This window comes from Benincasa hispida, chromosome 7, assembly GCF_009727055.1.
Source record: "Benincasa hispida cultivar B227 chromosome 7, ASM972705v1, whole genome shotgun sequence".
NCBI classification, from domain to species: Eukaryota; Viridiplantae; Streptophyta; class Magnoliopsida; order Cucurbitales; family Cucurbitaceae; genus Benincasa; species Benincasa hispida.
In genome coordinates this window covers 31610454-31629337 of record NC_052355.1, presented here as the reverse complement: position 1 = coordinate 31629337, position 18884 = coordinate 31610454, and the positions used below count along the sequence as shown (strand labels likewise).

At 32.4% G+C, this 18884-nt stretch overlaps 1 protein-coding gene across 5 annotated transcripts; it reads left to right on the top strand.

Annotated features, from left to right (window-relative positions):
• The first annotated feature begins 2962 nt into the window (after positions 1-2962).
• LOC120081365 (protein-tyrosine-phosphatase MKP1) lies at positions 2963-8379 on the top strand. Of its 5 annotated transcripts, XM_039036168.1 has the most exons (6): positions 2963-3152; positions 3530-6125; positions 6704-6880; positions 7796-7863; positions 8005-8112; positions 8201-8379. In XM_039036168.1, the coding sequence occupies exons 2-3, from the start codon at positions 3636-3638 to the stop codon at positions 6758-6760; spliced, it is 2547 nt and encodes an 848-aa protein (XP_038892096.1). In that variant the 5' UTR covers positions 2963-3152; positions 3530-3635; the 3' UTR covers positions 6761-6880; positions 7796-7863; positions 8005-8112; positions 8201-8379. The 5 variants fall into 5 exon arrangements, with proteins under 5 accessions (XP_038892096.1, XP_038892095.1, XP_038892094.1 ...); XM_039036167.1 differs by having other exon boundaries at positions 8005-8379; XM_039036166.1 differs by having other exon boundaries at positions 7946-8379.
• Positions 8380-18884: the final 10505 nt, after the last annotated feature.

Here is an 18884-nt window from a genome sequence, read left to right as displayed (position 1 = left end):
GTTCGGTTTGGAGGCAACACTTAAATCATTCTCCATCTTCATATCTAAAATGAAACAATATATTGTCTTAGGATCATTATCAATATATTCTTTATCTTTTATTCAATAATCAAATTATCAACACCATGCTCCCTATTTATCATTAAACTAAATTATAAGATTTGAGATGGAGAAGGGAAAACAATCCATTTTTTATGGCCTCATCTTCGAGGGTTAGCCATAGTCAAAGTGCATATATCCAATACAGATTAAAGATCCTCAAGAGTCGCTGATGTAACAGGATTGAAATATTTTGGTAAAATCAAGTTAATATTGATTAATCCTTAATTACGTATATTTTAATTATCAAATTAGTTTCAAAATAGTTTTTAACCTCTTTTATTTATCCTTTTAGAACTCTTGTAATTCTCTATAAATAGAGAGTCCTTCTTGTATTAGATATCTTCTCATTTATAATAAAACTTTGTCGACCACCCAAACTCTAATTTGGAGGATTTTCATCACCAGGCAGGGAAGAAGACCCATCTTAAGCAAAAATGTTTAGAAGGAGCAAAATATCCAATTTGTAGCAAGACAACACATAATTTTTCCAATCTAACACATTTCTCTCTAAATATTTTTGTCAATATCTAATGAGCTCTATACAAATTTCTCTCCAATATTTATACTCTCTCTGTATTTTTCTTATAGGTCTCTAATTTTACTCTCTACAAAATTTAACTCTATTATATAAATAATAAAAATTATTATGAACTTCAACTGGGTGTTTTTTTTTTTTCCTTTTCTTTTAGTTAAACTGTTTCAGTTTTCAAATGTTTGATTATTTATTTGATTTGTCCCCCTAGGTTAGCAAAAAGTTTTCAATTCTATTTCTATCTGATGTCTTTTGCTTTTTCATATGTTTCCCACAAATAAGAATTGAGTTGAGTTGAATTGAACTAATATAACATATCATGAGTTAGTATAATATACCAACTTAATGTTTAGCTCACCAACAACCACCAACAGTCTGTTGGTGGGGTTGAGTTGACATATTTTACTAGCTCAACCCAACTCTCTCTTTTTCCAATGTTTTCAAATGGCTCCATCCATTGGCCACAGTTGACAACTCGCTACCACACTCCGGGAACCACCTTCAGGCTCCAACAACAATCTCCAGCGACAACTTCAGCGACCAACTTCGACTCCAACAACTAATTCAGATGACAACTACGACAACCAACTTTGAGCTCCAACAACCTTCACACGACCAACTCTGACAACCAATTTTGGACTTCGACAACCACCTTTGATGATAACTCTGTTGACCCAACTTCGACGATCACCTACATACTATCAACTCCAACGAACAATTTCAAGATCCGACAACCACCTTCGACTATAAACTCCAACGAAAATCACCTTTAATGACCACATTTGAGTGAGCAACTCCGACGACCAATTTGAGGATTTGACAACCACCTTCAATGACAAACTTTGACAACCAACTCTAATACCACCTTTATGTGACCAACTTCGGCTCTAACAACCACCTTCGATTACAAACTTCGATGATTTACTTCGACGACCACCTTTGCGCGACCAACTCTGGGCTTATAAAACTACCTTCGATGACAAACTCTAATGAACAACTCCAATACCACCTCCATGTGATCAACTTTAGGCTTTGACAACCACCACCGACTATAAATGAAAATCATCTTCGACAACCACTTCCAACTATCATAAGACTGATGACCGTTAAAGTATGTTTTAGGGTTGTTGATTATATAAATAATATTATTTTGTCTACATTAAGTGCAATATTTATACGTAAAAAGTTGTAAAATATATTTTTATTTAATTAAATTTACAAATAAAATGAATATTAAGAATATTTAGACAAAAAGTATGTATATAGTTGAAAATATGTAACATATAACAAAAAAAAAAAAATAACGAAGAAGATTCAATTAAAAAAAATTTACGATATAGTAAAAATACAAAGTAACCCAAGAAGAAAAAGATGATAAATGAAATTTATGGAGAAAAGTTAGAAATAAAAAGGTCAGATTTCTCTTTGGTTTCTCATTTTATTTAGTCATATTTCTGCAAGAAATATAATGGGTTAATTGTTGTTTATTACCAAAAAAAAAGAAAGAAAGAAAAACTTTGAAAATTAAAAGACAAAAATTACAATCCATATTTTATTCAAACAAAAATAGATAAAATTATTGAATAAAAAAGTTTCAAAACAAAAATAGTCATCAAAAGTATATTAGAGATAAAAAAATACACTAAATACCCAAACATATAAACATAATTATGCACCCCAAACATAAATATATGAACTCCACAGATATTGAACTTTAGATATTCTATCTCAACTTAGCGCTCCAAACATACATAAAATACTTTCTACTCTTTAAATTTAAGAACATAGTTTTTGTTTTCTTTACAAAATTGAGAACCTAAAATAGAAAATATAAATATAAAAAAAAGGCAAAAATAATCAAACATGTCCTGAATGGGATAAATCATACCTAATATGATTAAATTACAAATTTAGTCCTTAAATTTTCATGTAAAATATATTTAACAAATACCTAAATCTTTAATCTTATGTTTAATAGAAATCCGTACAATAAAATTATCAAGTAAGTTATCATACTTTCAATTTTATGTCTAATAACATTTTACCATGTTAAATAATTTTAAAATTTTACGAATTTATTAGATATAAAATTAAAATTTTTCGATAATAAGACATTAATTTTTTAATCATGTGTCGAATGAGTTGATAAATCTAAAAACATATCAAATAGGTCAATAACATAATATTAAAGTTAAAGGTGATTAGGTATTTCTTTTTTAAAATTTAAGCAGCAATATGAAAAATTTGAAAAACATACTAATTTGCCAAAAAAAAAAAAAAAAAAAAAAGTCCACCAATTTCACTCACATTATCCAACCCAAAGGGCCAAGACATTGAAATCTGGTTTAATACTTTACTTTCTCTCTCTATTTTCTCTCTCTAAAATAGACAAGCAGTGCCCCTCTTTCCCCTCCACAACCACTCTCTCTCTAATTCACTCTCAGATTACACTGAAAACTTCTCTGCTCTCACTACTCACTCACTCCACTCCACCGCTTCTCCTCTTTCATCTGATTATGTAAGTTTCAAATCTCAACTGTTCATCCCTTCTCCCCTCCCTTTTGATTTCATTGCAAACCCTAGAAATCAACCACTTTAATTTGCTTTCCCTTTTTCAAAGTCGTCGTTCTGATTTTTAGATTTTCCAGGAGTTATATATAGTCAGAGTTTATGATTTGTTATTTCTTTGTTGTTCTTTAATCCTTGCTTGCAATTTGGTTTCTGGGTTTTTCTTTATTTCATCTGGGTATTCTGATATGAACCGTGGGCATTTCTTAAATTACTTCGACTAACTGATTTCGTCTACTTCTATTTCTTACTGCCCTTTGGTTGATGTTATTGATGTTGATCTGATATGGGTCTGACTGTTTGATATCTCTTTTATATCATTTTCAGCCCAATATGTTCATTCTTCTGTTCGGGTGAGATAAAAAAGGTAAAATTAGGGTTTCTATACCTATTGGGCTTCTTTGAGTTTATCGTCTGCGGATTTTGGGCGGGCATGGTGGGCTCTGAGGAGGATTCTGGTACTTCTGGGGCGGCGGCGGTGCAGCTCTCTGGCGGTCGGAAAATGTTCTGGCGCTCGGCCTCATGGTCTGCATCACGTTCCTCACTTCACCATCCTGAAGTGAACAGAGAAGGTGGAGACCCCAATGGGAATCTTGGTGATAGTAATGGACCAAGCCGAATTTTTCCTGCTCCATTAACTCCAAGATCACAGCAGCATTGCAAAGCAAGGTCGTGTTTGCCTCCTTTACAGCCTTTGTCGATTGCTCGGCGAAGCTTAGATGAATGGCCAAAGGCGGGGTCCGATGATATCGGTGAGTGGCTGCAACCTCCTACTCCAAGTGGCAGAGGAAACAGCGAGAGGTTGAAACTTGATTTGTCCACAATTCAGAGAAACCCAGATAAGAATTGTGGGCTGGTGAAGAGGGATAAGATTGCCTTCTTTGACAAAGAGTGTTCAAAAGTGGCGGAACATGTATATCTTGGTGGTGATGCAGTTGCTCGGGACAGGGATATACTTAAACAAAATAGAATAACTCATGTGTTGAATTGTGTAGGTTTCGTTTGCCCGGAGTACTTCAAAGATGATTTTGTGTACAGAACTTTGTGGTTGCAGGATAGCCCATCGGAAGATATTACTAGTATTCTTTATGATGTTTTTGACTACTTTGAAGATGTTAGGGAACAAAATGGAAGGGTTTTTGTTCATTGTTGCCAGGGAGTATCACGGTCGACGTCCTTGGTGATTGCCTATCTTATGTGGAGAGAAGGGCAGAGTTTTGATGATGCATTTCAATATGTGAAGGCAGCAAGAGGTATTGCCGACCCGAATATGGGTTTTGCTTGCCAGTTATTGCAGTGCCAAAAGAGGGTCCATGCTTTCCCTCTTAGCCCAAGTTCACTGTTGAGGATGTACAGAATTGCTCCACACTCACCATATGATCCTTTGCATTTGGTCCCCAAAATGTTAAATGATCCTTCCCCGTCTGCTCTGGATTCTAGAGGTGCATTTATCATTCATATACCCTCTGCCATATTTGTTTGGATCGGTAAAAACTGTGAAGCAATCATGGAAAGAGATGCGAGGGGAGCTGTTGTGCAGATTGTTCGATATGAGAGAGTGCAAGGGCCTATATATGTAATTAAGGAAGGGGAAGAACCAACAAACTTTTGGGATTCTTTTGCAAACCTGTTACCTTTAATGGATAAATCTAACAGTAAAATTAATCTTGGGGAATTAAAAGTTAAACCCTGTCCAGGGGAGAGGAAAGTTGGTTCCTATGATGTGGATTTTGAAATTTTTCAGAAGGCTATTACTGGTGGTTTCGTTCCTCCGTTTCCTTCATCTGAAAACGAGCATGAAACCCATCTTCCTGTCAGAGAAAGCAGTTGGAGTATGCTTAGGCGTAAGTTTGCCTCGGGAAATATGAAAGAGTTTGTATCAGCTCCTCGAATAACCCTTTCTAGGGTCTATTCAGACTCGCTGATGATGGTGCATTTTTCTGCAAAATCTTCATCACCTTCAGCATCTTCTTCTCCTATTTTTCTGTCACCGGACTCTCTCTCTTCTGATTCAAGTTCTAGTTCAAGTTCAAGTTCCAAGTATTTTTCAGAATCTTCTTTAGATTCTCCATCTGCTTCTTCACCTTCAGTTCCTGTTTCTTCATCACTGTCTAGTTTCTCTAACATGTCTCTTATCTCATCCAATAGTTCCTTAGAATGTATGCCCAATGGTCCAGAAACTCGTGATGCAGTCCCTTTGGAATCAAGTTCTCGCTCATTCTCATTCACATCCAAAAAGTTCTCTCCTTCTCTTGCAGAACGCCGAGGTACTGCGAAATCTCTTACATTGCCTACAATGCCTAGTAAAATCAAAGCAACAAATAGTGCCTCAAGGTTTCTCGCCACTCAAGAAGATTTTAAGAGGAAAAACAAGACTTCTTGCCCTCTTAATGTATCAATTAATATGAAAAATGGCTCAGAGCCTATGGATAGGATTGAAAATGAACAAACAAGTTCCACTCAGAATTTCAAGAATATTGAAAATGGAATGGACATGAGGATAGGTAGTGTGGCCTCGTGCCATCAGGAAACTAAAGTTGCTGGACAATCTGCTGGTTCATGGAAAAGCTATCCCAAACTTTTTGAAGAAAGCATGGTATCCACTGTCTCAAATGGAAAGCAAGATGGTGAGTTTGTCCAACCTATGGTATACTGTTGGCCGGAGTTGGAAAAGATTGTAGCTTTTGACACAAGTTACCTCAATTCTAAAGCTGCTGTAGTGATTCTCTCTCCAAGTAGGTATTTAGGCAAGAAGGATGACATGATGCTGTATATTTGGGTAGGAAGTTCTTTTGACCATGATTTATCTCAGGTTCATGTAAAGAGGGATAAAGACTTGGTTGATTTAGAAAAGATAGACTGGGTTAAAGTTGGTCAATATGTACTTACGGAAATAGGTCTGCCAGAAAATACAGAAATTAAGGTACTTCGGACCTTATTCTCTTGTTTTACTGTGATGCTTGGATTAGTGATTCTTGTTTGAATTTCTGCTGTTAATCTAGGAAGAAGGAAAAACAATATTGTTTTATTGCTCTAAATCTTCAAATACCAAAATTTTATGGGTGTTGTGCATGTGTATTGATTCCTGCTCAATTGAACTTTTCCCAACTTAAGGTTATTATTTATTTTCTGGAAATAGTATTTATTTTTTCTAACGTGGAGTTACCTTAACCAATTGAACCCTATTAAAAAAACAGTATGGAATGAGACTCATAATGGAAATACCTGTAAGGATTGCCTACTGCTATAATTTTATTCATTTGTTATGTTTCTTCCCAGTTCACCCACTAGTTTTGTCTCTAATCCTTTAAAATATATTCTTCATGAAATTAGAAATGCTCTGGAGTTGTTCTAAGCAACCTCTAAATATAGTAGTGACAATGGGCTGTTCTTCGTAGTTTAATTTTCTTCATGTTATAGATTTCGCCTTTGTACTTTGTGATTTTTCTCCATTATGTGATGTATGTCCTGATCTTCCCTATAAACTTCTTGTGAAAGCAGATTGTTAAAGAAGGTGAAGAAACAGAGGAATTTCTTGCACGATTGAGCCTGTTGTAGCCCCGCTGCTAATAGACATTTCCTTGATTTGGTAACCAAGATCATTCGATTGTTGAGCTGGCTTAGCGAGCCATGCAACTTAGTCATCAAAGATGAACTCCCCTTACGAAATTTAGTGAGGTAAGCCTGCTGGACATTGTTTGACTATATTGATTCTCTGCTGCTGCAATCCTAGCTTTGTTTTCACTTTTACTTTTTGTACTGCTTTCTCTATTTTTTATGGCTTTCAATTGGGGGCATGAGTATAAAGGACTTAGAGGGAATGAATTTCTTATGATGTAATATCTTCCGAGTTTCTTTTGACGGCCAAATGTTATAGAGTTAGATGGATTGTCCTGTGAGATTAGTTGAGGTGTGCCTAAGCTAATTCGGGTGCTCACATGTAAAAAAGGAAGACCTTCTATTGGGTCGGGCCATGCACTTGAATGAAGGGACCTCCTGCGCTGTTCTTTATATCCATTTTTTTTGCTTTATATGTGTGTGTGCGCGCATATATAGTGGGAGTTGCAAACTTGAAAATTTGAACTTGAGCTTTTTACCTCTTTTTTCCAACTCGAACTCACTGTGAAGAAACAAAAATCTAAGGCTTCATTTTCTAACTTTTTGGGTTTTGAAATTTAAGCTTATAAAAAGTGTCTTCTCAATTTATTCCAAGTTTTGAAAGCTAAAAGTTGTTAAAAAATTGTTTTGTTTCTGGAATTTGACTAAGAATTCAAATATTTTCATTTCAAAAGATGAAATGACTATAGTTAAAGAGAATGTAAGAAAAACAAGTTTAATTCTCAAAAAAATCAAATAGAGTCCAACCTTTGGCCGTTGAATTGGACACAATCTGTGTGGGCTCTGTATTGTCATGTTTGTCTATCGACATTACAAAAGTGGGCAATAAAAAACAAGAACAAACCAACAAAGGGGCCTCTACAAAACACTTGCAGTAGTTGACATTGAAATAGATAATCCTATTTTGTTAGCATTCTGACTCCATAAAAAGCTGAGTTCTGATTGATTTTTCGACATTTGTTGCTGTGTTTGCAGGAGACGCTTGAAAATCCAAGTCGTTTTATAGCAAGTCTTAACAAAGTTGTACAGAGCTGTAACACCACGTAATTCAAATTTGATCTTGTAAACAATTTGCTGAAAAGGCCTTTGCCTAGCATATGTTATTGACTTTTGGCTTCTTAATAGGATCAATCAAATCTTTCTTTTAACTCCTCTTGGGTTCCATTTCTTCTCTCTATCTGAAGCTATGTTGAAAAGAAACTGATGTCCATGAATGGCAAAACCAAAACCCGACAATCAGGTGCTGAGAGGATCACATTGAATCCTATGTACTTCAAAAAAGGAAACACAATGTAAGTTATGCAGCACCTATGCTTCTGTTTTGTGTCTTTTGATGTGAGAAGTTGAAGACTAATGCAAATGATATTGGTGGGTTGCTAGGAAAACCTTGTGCCATTGTCGAAAAACATACAAGACACATCATTCGTTTCCAATTGTAGTAGTAGTGAATACTAGGAATGGGTCCCAATTTTCTAGCCTGAAATAATTTCTAAGTCTACAAACTTAGACAAATCACTTTGATATAAATGTAATAATAAATAATGTCTCCATCTCCTTTACCACAGGTTGGTTTTTGGATATTTGTGGTCAGCGTTGCTTTGTTGGCGCATTTATTCTTATTATTCTTATTTTAAGTTTTCTGACCAAATTGCTTATTTTGAATATAATATCGAAAGTGGGGATCTATGAAGCATAGATATTTCATGTGAGGTAAAGAATTGATATCATTTGTATTTGACTTATCTATTTCTACGTGTATTTCTTTTAAAGAAAAAAAACAAACGACTTATCTAATCTTTTTCAATCTAAAGTTAGACGGCCTACTTGAAAAGCTCATTGTCAAACACGGACTGCCATGTGGAATTTCGAAATCATCAAATTTGTGACCAATTAAGGGTTGAATCTGTCTCAAATTGAAATTGAGGACTAATTCTGTGTTTTTGTTGCAGACGTCGATTGGGTAAAATTAATTTCAACCAATTTGATGTTATAATTTGGGCGTTGGTCAAGTTACGTCCAAATATGGGCTTAATATGGGCCTAAAACACCAAAATAGGCCTAAGCTCGGTTAATTGGGCCTAAAGATCAAGTTCAAATCCAATAAATTAGGCTCAAATCCAATTAAATTAGGCTCAAAGGTCAAGCCCATGGGCCAATTAAGGCCAGACCCAAGCTCATGAAGTAGGGAGCTCTATAAATAGAGGAGCAAAGACTCCTAAGACTCTGAAGTTGCACTCCTAAAAGACTGCACTGAGACTCAAGCACATTCATCCAACCGAGAGAGAATCAGAGGATCAAATACTAGAGATCGAACTACATCGCATTAAATCAACCTCAACCTCAACACCATCCTCCAAGAAGATCGGTCGTCTAAGAGATCATCAAGCCCAAAGGTCGATCATTAAAGAAAATCAACGAGCCCAAAGGCCGATCATTCAAGAATATCAACCAGCTTAATGACTATAGTTTATTTTAAGAGCATCAAAATTGTATTAGAGATTGTACTCACTTTTCAGAAAATTAATACAAATACATAGTTCAAGTTCCACAAATAAATTTCTCTTGAAATCTCGTGCGAACAAAGTCCAATACTAAAAGGGAAAAAAAATAACGGATCAAACCCTAAACTAGAATCATCTAATCTCCATCTTCGCATTTGCATCCCCACAAAGTTCACCAAAACCAAAATATAAACCATTTGGATATCTTCAACAATTCAATGAAGAAGTTATTCGTTTATCTTTATACTTTTCCCTCTAATCTTCTTTTTCTTCTTCTTTACAATATGAGTCACTTTTCTATTGTATTTTATTAACTATTGTACTTCAACATCTTAGATGTTGCTTTTTTTGTATTGTATTTCAGTGTTTGTATTCTATTTTGTACTATTGTTATTAATTTGTATGCTAAATTTATCTATATCCTATATTTTTTTAAAAGAAAAAGAAAATGTTTCTTCAATGTATTAATATCCTCGTTTTTCAGAAATATATATATTAAAAAAAATATTTTAAAAAATAATGATCTTTAGACGTATCCTAGTATCTGTGATTTATGGGTGGGACTAGGCCGATTATATATAAATGGAATTTGTTCTCATCCAGTTAGGAAATTTACTCTTCCATGTGTCTACAGTTTGGAAATTTACATTTTTATCATTGTGCTAATGGCTAAAATATTTGAAAATATTTGTTTTGTTTATCGAAAGGATATCGAAATGGGATCTAATTTAATAACTCGAGGGGAAAATATATTCAACTAAAATGAATGTGGTTAAAAAAGGATTTAAATTTGTGAATAACAATAAATAATGAAGAAGGATCTTTAGAAAAGGTTATGTTTTGATAGGCCGAGTTATCTAAAGGTCTGTTTGGTAGGCAATTCAAGTTCCATTTTATGTTTTCAAATCAATTTTTTTGTAGGGCTAATAAGAGAAATGAAGATATTTAACTTTTCATTTGTAAAAATAGCAAATCAATATTTCATTCGTAAAAATAGCAAATCGAATTAAAAAGTCTAAACTACTCAACCATACAAATGAGATTGCAATTGATTTATTAAGAAATATTCGTAATTACACTATAATTAAAACAAGCATCTAAAAACTATTGGTGTCTCTCTTGGCCAGGCTTCGCATTGATCTCTTCTCCAACCAAGTCGTTGCTATTTTCCTCTCCAAAATGGCTTCTCCACCAATAGTGGCGACACCTTCAATTTCAATTCTGTCTTCATCCCCGTCGGGTGTGGCTCCCTCTCATACCATCAAAACTTCACCACTAACTTCATCTTTGACTCATTCTCTATCAATTTCATTTATAACTCCTTCGGAACCACCACCAATCACTCCAATCCCATCTTCTTTTGTCTCAACTCCTCCAACATAGGCTCCGTCGCCAACTTCAACTCCTAGCAATGGTGCTGTTGTTAGTAGAATCACAGTCTCTGAATCTATCATCGCATCTATAATTTCCTTCACTCTATTATTTTAAATGTGATTAGTTTGTCTTCACTCATCACTCTATTACTTGAAGGGAGCCATAGGGGAAAGGCATGCAACGTTAGGTTAAAATAACTTAAGTTTTGTTTTTTTTTTTTTTAAATTAACTCGCATATATATAACAAATAAATAAAATGATATTTTAAAAAAATTGGTTTGGTTTTGATATTTGAAAAGAAAAATAACAATATGATTTTGTGATTTAAAAAATGGGAGATATTTTAGGAGAAAATAAAGATCTATGATAAAAGAAACATGCAAAGAAACTTGCAAAGAAAAAAGTTAGTTACACTCTAATTTAGATGGTGATACTTTTGATGAGATATTTACGTGACCTACTAATACAATGATTAGTCTTCAAACTATGTCCAACAAATACACTAAATTCAAAAACAAATACACTGCAATTAAAAATTCTATAACAATACTTTTTCTTGTTCTAGACCTAAAATACTAGTTTAGAAAATGAAGGTTGACTGATAAAGACTTTTAAATAATTGTATTCATGAAGAAAAAAGCCGATTTAGACTGGAGTATGAAAATCTCAATTAAAAATGGTCAATTAAAATTACTAACCAATTATGATGTGGTGTTCATATCAATTGTGGAGGTCTCATGAGCAGAAGAGAAACAAATAATATTCAATGATGCTTTCTTCCTTGATCAAATCTGTCGAGGTGGGTTTAAGACCTCCAAGGCAAACTGGTTAATACCAATGCAGTACATGCTTGGCTTACCCTGACTCGATAGGAATCACTTTGGAAAGAAGAGTTTGCGACTTGAACTCTTGGTTGATGGCCAATTAAGTCAAGCATTTCATCTATTCATCACTAGATTTGATCAATTAAGTCAAGTCTCCAAAGTAGTTTTTTCGTCGATTGAGAACAAAAAATAAGATCAATAAAAAAAAAGATGAAAATTGAACAATTAGATAAAATAAAATTTGAAATTGAAGATAAAATCAAATATGATTGAAAAAAATTATATTCGATTTTTAAAATTCAAAGAGTGTAGGGAGATAGTTTAGGAGAAAATCAAGATTCATGCTAAAAAATCGCAAAATTAGTTATAGTGTAATTAGAAATCCGGACATTTTAGGATAAAAAAAAGTGGGAACACGTGAGTGAGAGGGTATTTGCTATAAAATTTAATGAAATTTATGTTCGGCTATTATTCCCAACGAAATCTTTAAAACAAAAAATAATATGATTCTAAATTTTAAAATAAGACTATTAATAAAAATGAGAGGTTTTCTAATATTTCACGTTTAAATCAAAATTATAATAAAGATGATCATAAAAACAATTTAAAAACCATATGATTTAGTTTTGATTAACAAAAAATCTAATATAAATATAAAAAGTCAATTAGGAAATCTAATATAATATGATATTTGAAAATTCAAAATAAGATAATCATCAAAACAATTTAAAAGACGAATGATTTAGTTAGAATCGAGAGAAAATATAATATAAATATGAAAAGTTAGTTTAGGAAAGGATTTTAAAAAATTAAAAATATTTTTAAAGATAGAAGATTGTTGAGATACAAATTTCAATTATTTTCAAATTAAATCACGAAATTTGTGCTAGATTTTTCGCATAGAAAATGCACTTAGTTTCCGGTGAAAATCTTAAAGGAAATCAGTAGAGTCATTATAAATTTGATAAATAATTACAGTGTAATTAAGAAAGATGTAGAATTAATTACATTATAGGATTGATGAAAAACCGACTCACATGTGTATCATGCAATTTGCTATATTTCAAAAGAATTCCGTGATTTTCTATTTCTCTAAATGAGAATGTAATTACTGCTATATAGTTGATTTTTTCCCTTTTTATACTTTGTATCTAGATTTTGAATTCAATATTTTAAAATGCAAATTATATTAAAAATAATAAAAAAAATAACAAATATATTATTTCATGTTATAAATTCTATTATTTTTGTTAAACTAAAATATATAATACGTTATATATCATATGTTATATGATATTACAAAATAATAATTATACAAAAGTTTTAGCATAAACCAAGTTTATAAATTAATTAATAATGGTTTATAGGAATTTTTTTTAAATGAAAAAACTGCTAAAAATATTTATAAGTAATAGCAAAATATCACAGTCTATCTGTGATAGATAACAATAGACTACTATCTGTGTCTATCTATCTGTGTCTATTTGTATCATGATAGACAAGATAGTAGTCTATCACAGTCTATCATAGATAAACTGGGATATTTTGCTATTATTTATAAATATTTTTGTTCATTTTTCTATATTTGAAAATAGTTCTGGTTTATATTCAACCTAGTATGTAGTGCGTAACTAAATATATTTTGAAAAATTATTAAATTGAAATTTTATTTCTGAATTTGCTACTAAACAAATATATAAAAACATGAAATAGAATATTGTTTTCTTCGAATCATTCGTTTTCAAAATTCTATTTTTCAGATTGCTTACCAAATCGACTACAAACAATCGGTAATGAAATAACAACCCATGCTTTTTTAAAAAGAAATTATTGCGCACTTGTGAAACTATTTGTAAAAACAAGTTTTTATTATAAATATTATAATAATAATGTCCAATGCTTAGTGTCTTAAAAGTCATATGTCAATCTTCATATTGTTCATGTGTCTTATAGTTATTCATGCCAATGCTTAGTTGTCCAATTATCCATGTAAGCCCACATCTTACTTGCCACTTTACTTATAAATAGTGACATTTGGTGGATCTTGAAAAAACACATACATTGGTGAGTAAATCCACTTCAAAATTCCAATTAGTCTTATTGTCCAATTTTTATAGTTTTAGTTATTTTTATAATTTTAGCTTATTATTATATTATATTTTATCCATATTTGTGTTTCTATTGTGCTCATCAATTTCAAACACATTATTAGCATGAGCTCTCGTTGCTTCCCTTGCTAAAGGTAGGTCGGTTTTTTTCTCTTTATTATAATTAATAAATTAAAATTTTGCATATTTAGTACATATTAAATTTCTAATATGAAAACAATATTTTGTGATAGTGTCGCCATGACAAACCTTACGAAATTAGAATTCGCAACCCTTGACATTAAGACAATAATTATTTGCCATGGGTGCTCGATGAACCCATCTTGATGCTATGAACTTGGAAGAAACAATTAAAGAATGAAATACGACATCTAGTCAGGACAAAGCAAAAACTATTATTTTCCTTCGTCATCATCTCCACGAGAGATTAAAAATGGAGTATCTTACAAGAAAGGTATGATCATAAAAAATAGTTCTCTCCCTAAAACTCGTTATGAGTGGATGCATTTAAGGCTACAAGATTTTAACTAAATGATTATAATTCTGCATTATTTAAAATCAGTTTACAATTGTTGTTATGCGGAGAAAAAATTATCGATGCTGATATGTTAGAGAAGACATTTTCTACATTTTATGTCTCGAATATGCTTCTGCAACATCAATATTGAGAGAAATGTTTTAAATAATATTTTGAACTAATTTCATGTCTTCTTGCGGCCGAACAAAATAACGAGTTATTAATGAAGAACCACGAATCTCAACCAACTGGAACAACAACATTCCATGAAGTGAATGTTGTGAATGTTAATAATCGCGGTCGAGGTCGAGGTTGTGATCGTGGCAGAGGAAGCAATAATTATTATTTTCGTGGTGGTTGTTCTAATCATTCAAATTTCAAAAGAACCACACAAAATGATGATCACAAAGGAAAAGCTCCACAAGATAAAAGCTCAAATAGTGTTGAAAATAAATGCTTCTGATGCGAAATGACTAGGCATTGTGTCATGTACTTACCATACGTCAAAACACTTAGTTGATCTCTACCAAGCCTCCAAAAGGGAAAAATGTGGAAGCAAATTTTGCATACTAAAATAATGGCATATTTGACCCATCTCAATGACAAATTTGGATGTGGGAGACTTCTTTAAATCTCCTAAAGAGAAGATTGGCACAGTTAATGAAACATCGAGTGTTTCTTTTGACTTTGAGAACATCCAAACTTAATGTTGTTGTTTTCTTTTATCTATCTTCATGTTTTTTACTTTAGTAAATGTTAACTTTTGTATATTCTAAGTGTTGTTTTTCTTATTGTAATTATTTTTTTTTAGTGAAGAAACATAGATCATTTTCAAATGTTTGGTAATTAAAAAATGAGCAAAAAAGATCTATGTCTAGCAAGCAATGCAACTACACAAAATACTTACAAATAAAAAATACTTTTCCAAGATGACAATGTTGAATGCAAAAGTAAATACAATATTAGGTTTTGCAAACTTGATTGAAGGTTTTGGAAAAGTAAATATTATTTTTCCTAAAGGGAGAATTTACAATAACAATGCATTATTCTCTAGTCAATCAAAGAGAAATATTCTAAGTTTTAAAGATATATATTGCAATGATTAGCATATTGAGACTAATAGTAAGAATAATGTGGAATATTCATATATCATCTCTACTGTCTCAAATGAAAAACATATATTGGAAAAGTTGTCTTCTTTATCTTCTGGATTGTATTATATTCATATACAAGTAATTGAAACATATGCAACAATGAACTTGGAATTCATGAATTCAGATGTATTTGTTATTTGGCATGATAGATTGGGTCATCCAGGTTCTATAATGGTGAGAAGAATTGTTGAGAATTCAAATGGACATCCATTGAAGAGCTAGAAAATTCTTCAATCTAATGAAATTATCATGTGATACTTGCTCCTAAGACAAATTAATAATTAGACCATCACCAGATAAAGTGAGAACTGAATTACTTGCATTTTTAGAACGAATTCATGGTGATATATGTGGACCTATTAACCCACAAAGTGGACCATTTAGATATTTTATGATATTAATAGATGCATTCAGTAGATGGTCACACAGTGCTTATTATCAAGTCGAAATCTTGAATTTGCAAGATTACTTGCTTAAATAATTAAGTTAAGAACACAATTTTCTGATTATACAATTAAGACCACTCATCTTGATAATGCTGGTGAATTTATATCCCAAGCTTTTGATAATTATTGTATGTCAATTGGGATAAGTGTTGAACATCTTATATCTCACGTTCATATACAAAATGGTTTAGCAGAATCATTTATAAAACGTTCGCAATTAATTGCAAGACCATTACTTATGAGAGCTAAGCTCCTTACATCTATATGAAGACATGCTATTTTGTATGCAGTGTGACTTGTATGCATTAGGCCAATAGCTGATCATAAGTATTTACCATTACAATTAGCCTATGACCATAAACCAAATATTTCTCATCTGAGAATTTTTAGATGTGTAGTATATGTTTCAATTGCTCCATCACAATGGACTAGATGAGTACTCAAAGAAGGTTAGAAATATATGTTGGATATGATTCTTCATCAATTATTAAATATCTTGAACCCCTGATGGGTGATGTATTTGCTGCTAAATTTGTTGATTGTCATTTTAATGAAACAAATTTTCCAACATTAGGAGAAGGAATTAAGAAGTTAGAAAAAGAAATTACATGGAATGCATTGTTATTGTCTCACTTAGATCTCCGTATAAATCAATGTGAACTGGAAGTTTAGGAAATAATTCATTTGTAAAATATAGCAAATCAATTACAAGATGCATTTATAGATGCAAAGAAAGTAACTAAGTCAAATATACCAGCTGCAAATGTCCCATTGAAAATTGATATCCCAACATAGCAAGTTGTCACTAATGAATCTGGAACACGCAAGAAAAGTGGTAGACTAATGGGTTCTAAAGATAAAAATCCTTGAAAATGAAAAATAAATAATAGTAAAAAAGACTCGGTTGAGGATTTAAATACCCATGGTTGACATGACTAGTGAGGAAGATGAAATACCCAAAGATAATAGTGAGATTTCAATAAACTATGTCATGATAGGAAAAAGATGAAATCGAACTGATGTAGTTATTGACAACATTTTTTGCATATAATATTTCTCTTGATATTTTATTTGAAAATGAGGATCATGAACCAAAATCTATTAAAGAATGTTGATAGAGAAAAGATTGGCTTCAGTGGAAAGAAAAAAATTAGGCATAATTAAACTCATTTTATAAATGTTACGTTTTGGACCAGTAGTTGAAACTATTGGGATTGGTGTCCTAATTCTCCCGGAGTCTCGTTGTTTTGTAAAGATACACATTATTTAATGAATAAAATAAGTGTTATTTAATTCTGACATTTACTCATATCCAATAAACAAAGCTCCTTAGTTATCTTATGTGAACTTAAGCAGTATATGTTATATACAAGTGGATCATGCCCTAAGTGATAACCTAAATAGGTCTGTAGTATAAGAATTAAGGTGGGATACCTGATCTTGGTGACACTACGGATACGACCTGCTTTGTGGGCATTTGTAAGTGTTGTAAACTACTACTGATGGTTGATCCTAACCATTCATGTAGAGACGTGCGAGTGGGGGTGTCCTATACAAAGAGTTTGTAGGAAAAAGATGGAATCGAACTGATGTAGTTATTGACAACATTTTTGCATATAATATTTCTCTTGATATTTTATTTGAAAATGAGGATCATGAACCAAAATCTATTAAAGAATGTCGACATAGAAAAGATTGGCTTCAGTGGAAAGAAAAAAATTAGGCACAATTAAACTCATTTTATAAACGTTAGGTTTTGGACCAGTAGTTGAAACTATTGGGATTGGTGTCCTAATTCTCCCGGAGTCTCATTGTTTTGTAAAGATACACATTATTTAATGAATAAAATAAGTGTTATTTAATTATGACATTTACTCATATCCAATAAACAAAGCTCCTTAGTTATCTTATGTAAACTTAAGCAGTATATGTTATATACAAGTGGATCATGCCCTAAGTGATAACCTAAATAGGTATGTAGTATAAGAATTAAGGTGGGATACCTAATCTTGGTGACACTACGGATACGACCCGCTTTGTAGACGTTTGTAAGTGTTGTAAACTACTACTGATGGTTGATCCTGACCATTCATGTGGAGACGTGCGAGTGGGGGTGTCCTATACAAAGAGTTTGTATAAGACCTGAACCACGAGATGACTAGACTCTGTATATAACGTCGTTGATACTAGAGACTTACATCTCACTTAAACGACCATAGGTGACATGACCTCAATTCTCAGTGTTTTGGGAACTTCTGTCTTTGAGGGCTTTCCTTTGATTAGTATGGGTGAGAGTGGCCAGATTGTCAACTCAACATGCCTACCTTTTTAGGGACTTGTCTGATCTGAGAGTTGGGAACTCAATCCACAAGATGAAATTCACTCATTTCCTGAAGCAGGGATAAGTAGAGAGATTACCCCTTTAAGGACTGTTTCTGGGGGTTAAACATAGTGGCCACAACTTCTTTTTGGAAGAGAAGACTCAGTCATAGTAGGACTATGACTTATGTTCATTAAAGAGATAAGTGGTACTTAAGGAGATAGATATAACTACAGGGGCATAACGGTTATTGGCCCACCTGTACTTATGAGCAATCTGTGAAGGGTTGTCGCATTACTTATTGGTTAAGATAGACACATAATATACCTGTGGTAAGGAGATTTTAGTTGTTGGTCTTTAGTGGAGTGCCTGGCAGTAACGGATGATGGATCCCGTGACTAAAGAGTTTAGTCAGTTATTCACGTACCGTTGGAGCTTCGAGCTATAGGTCCATAAGGTCCCCTTGGTAGCTCAATGGATTCAGTTGAGGATCAGTTCTTGGTGTTGATTTGAAATGTTCAAATTGACAAGAGGTATTTTGAATATATATGATATAATCGGGAATGATGTATAAGATACATCTAGTGGAGGATTGATTAAATGAGATTTACATTAAGTCCATGGAATAGAAAAAGAACTAGGATTTAATTTTCAATGAATGAAATATAAAACTATAGGTTTATAAATAAGTATGATAAGTTGGTTATCATTTATATTATAATAATATTAATTATTGGATAATTATTAATTTTTCTTTAATAACCAAATGAGTGTGGTTATTGGATTCATTGGTATCCGTGAGTTTAAAAAGAAAATGGTT

Coding starts and splice junctions, on each gene's coding strand:
- LOC120081365 (XM_039036168.1), top strand. CDS start 3,636: ATGGTGGGCTCTGAGGAGGATTCTGGTACTTCTGGGGCGGCGGCGGTG. Junction 6,126..6,703: donor CAGAAAATACAGAAATTAAG/GTACTTCGGACC, acceptor TTGTGAAAGCAG/ATTGTTAAAGAAGGTGAAGA.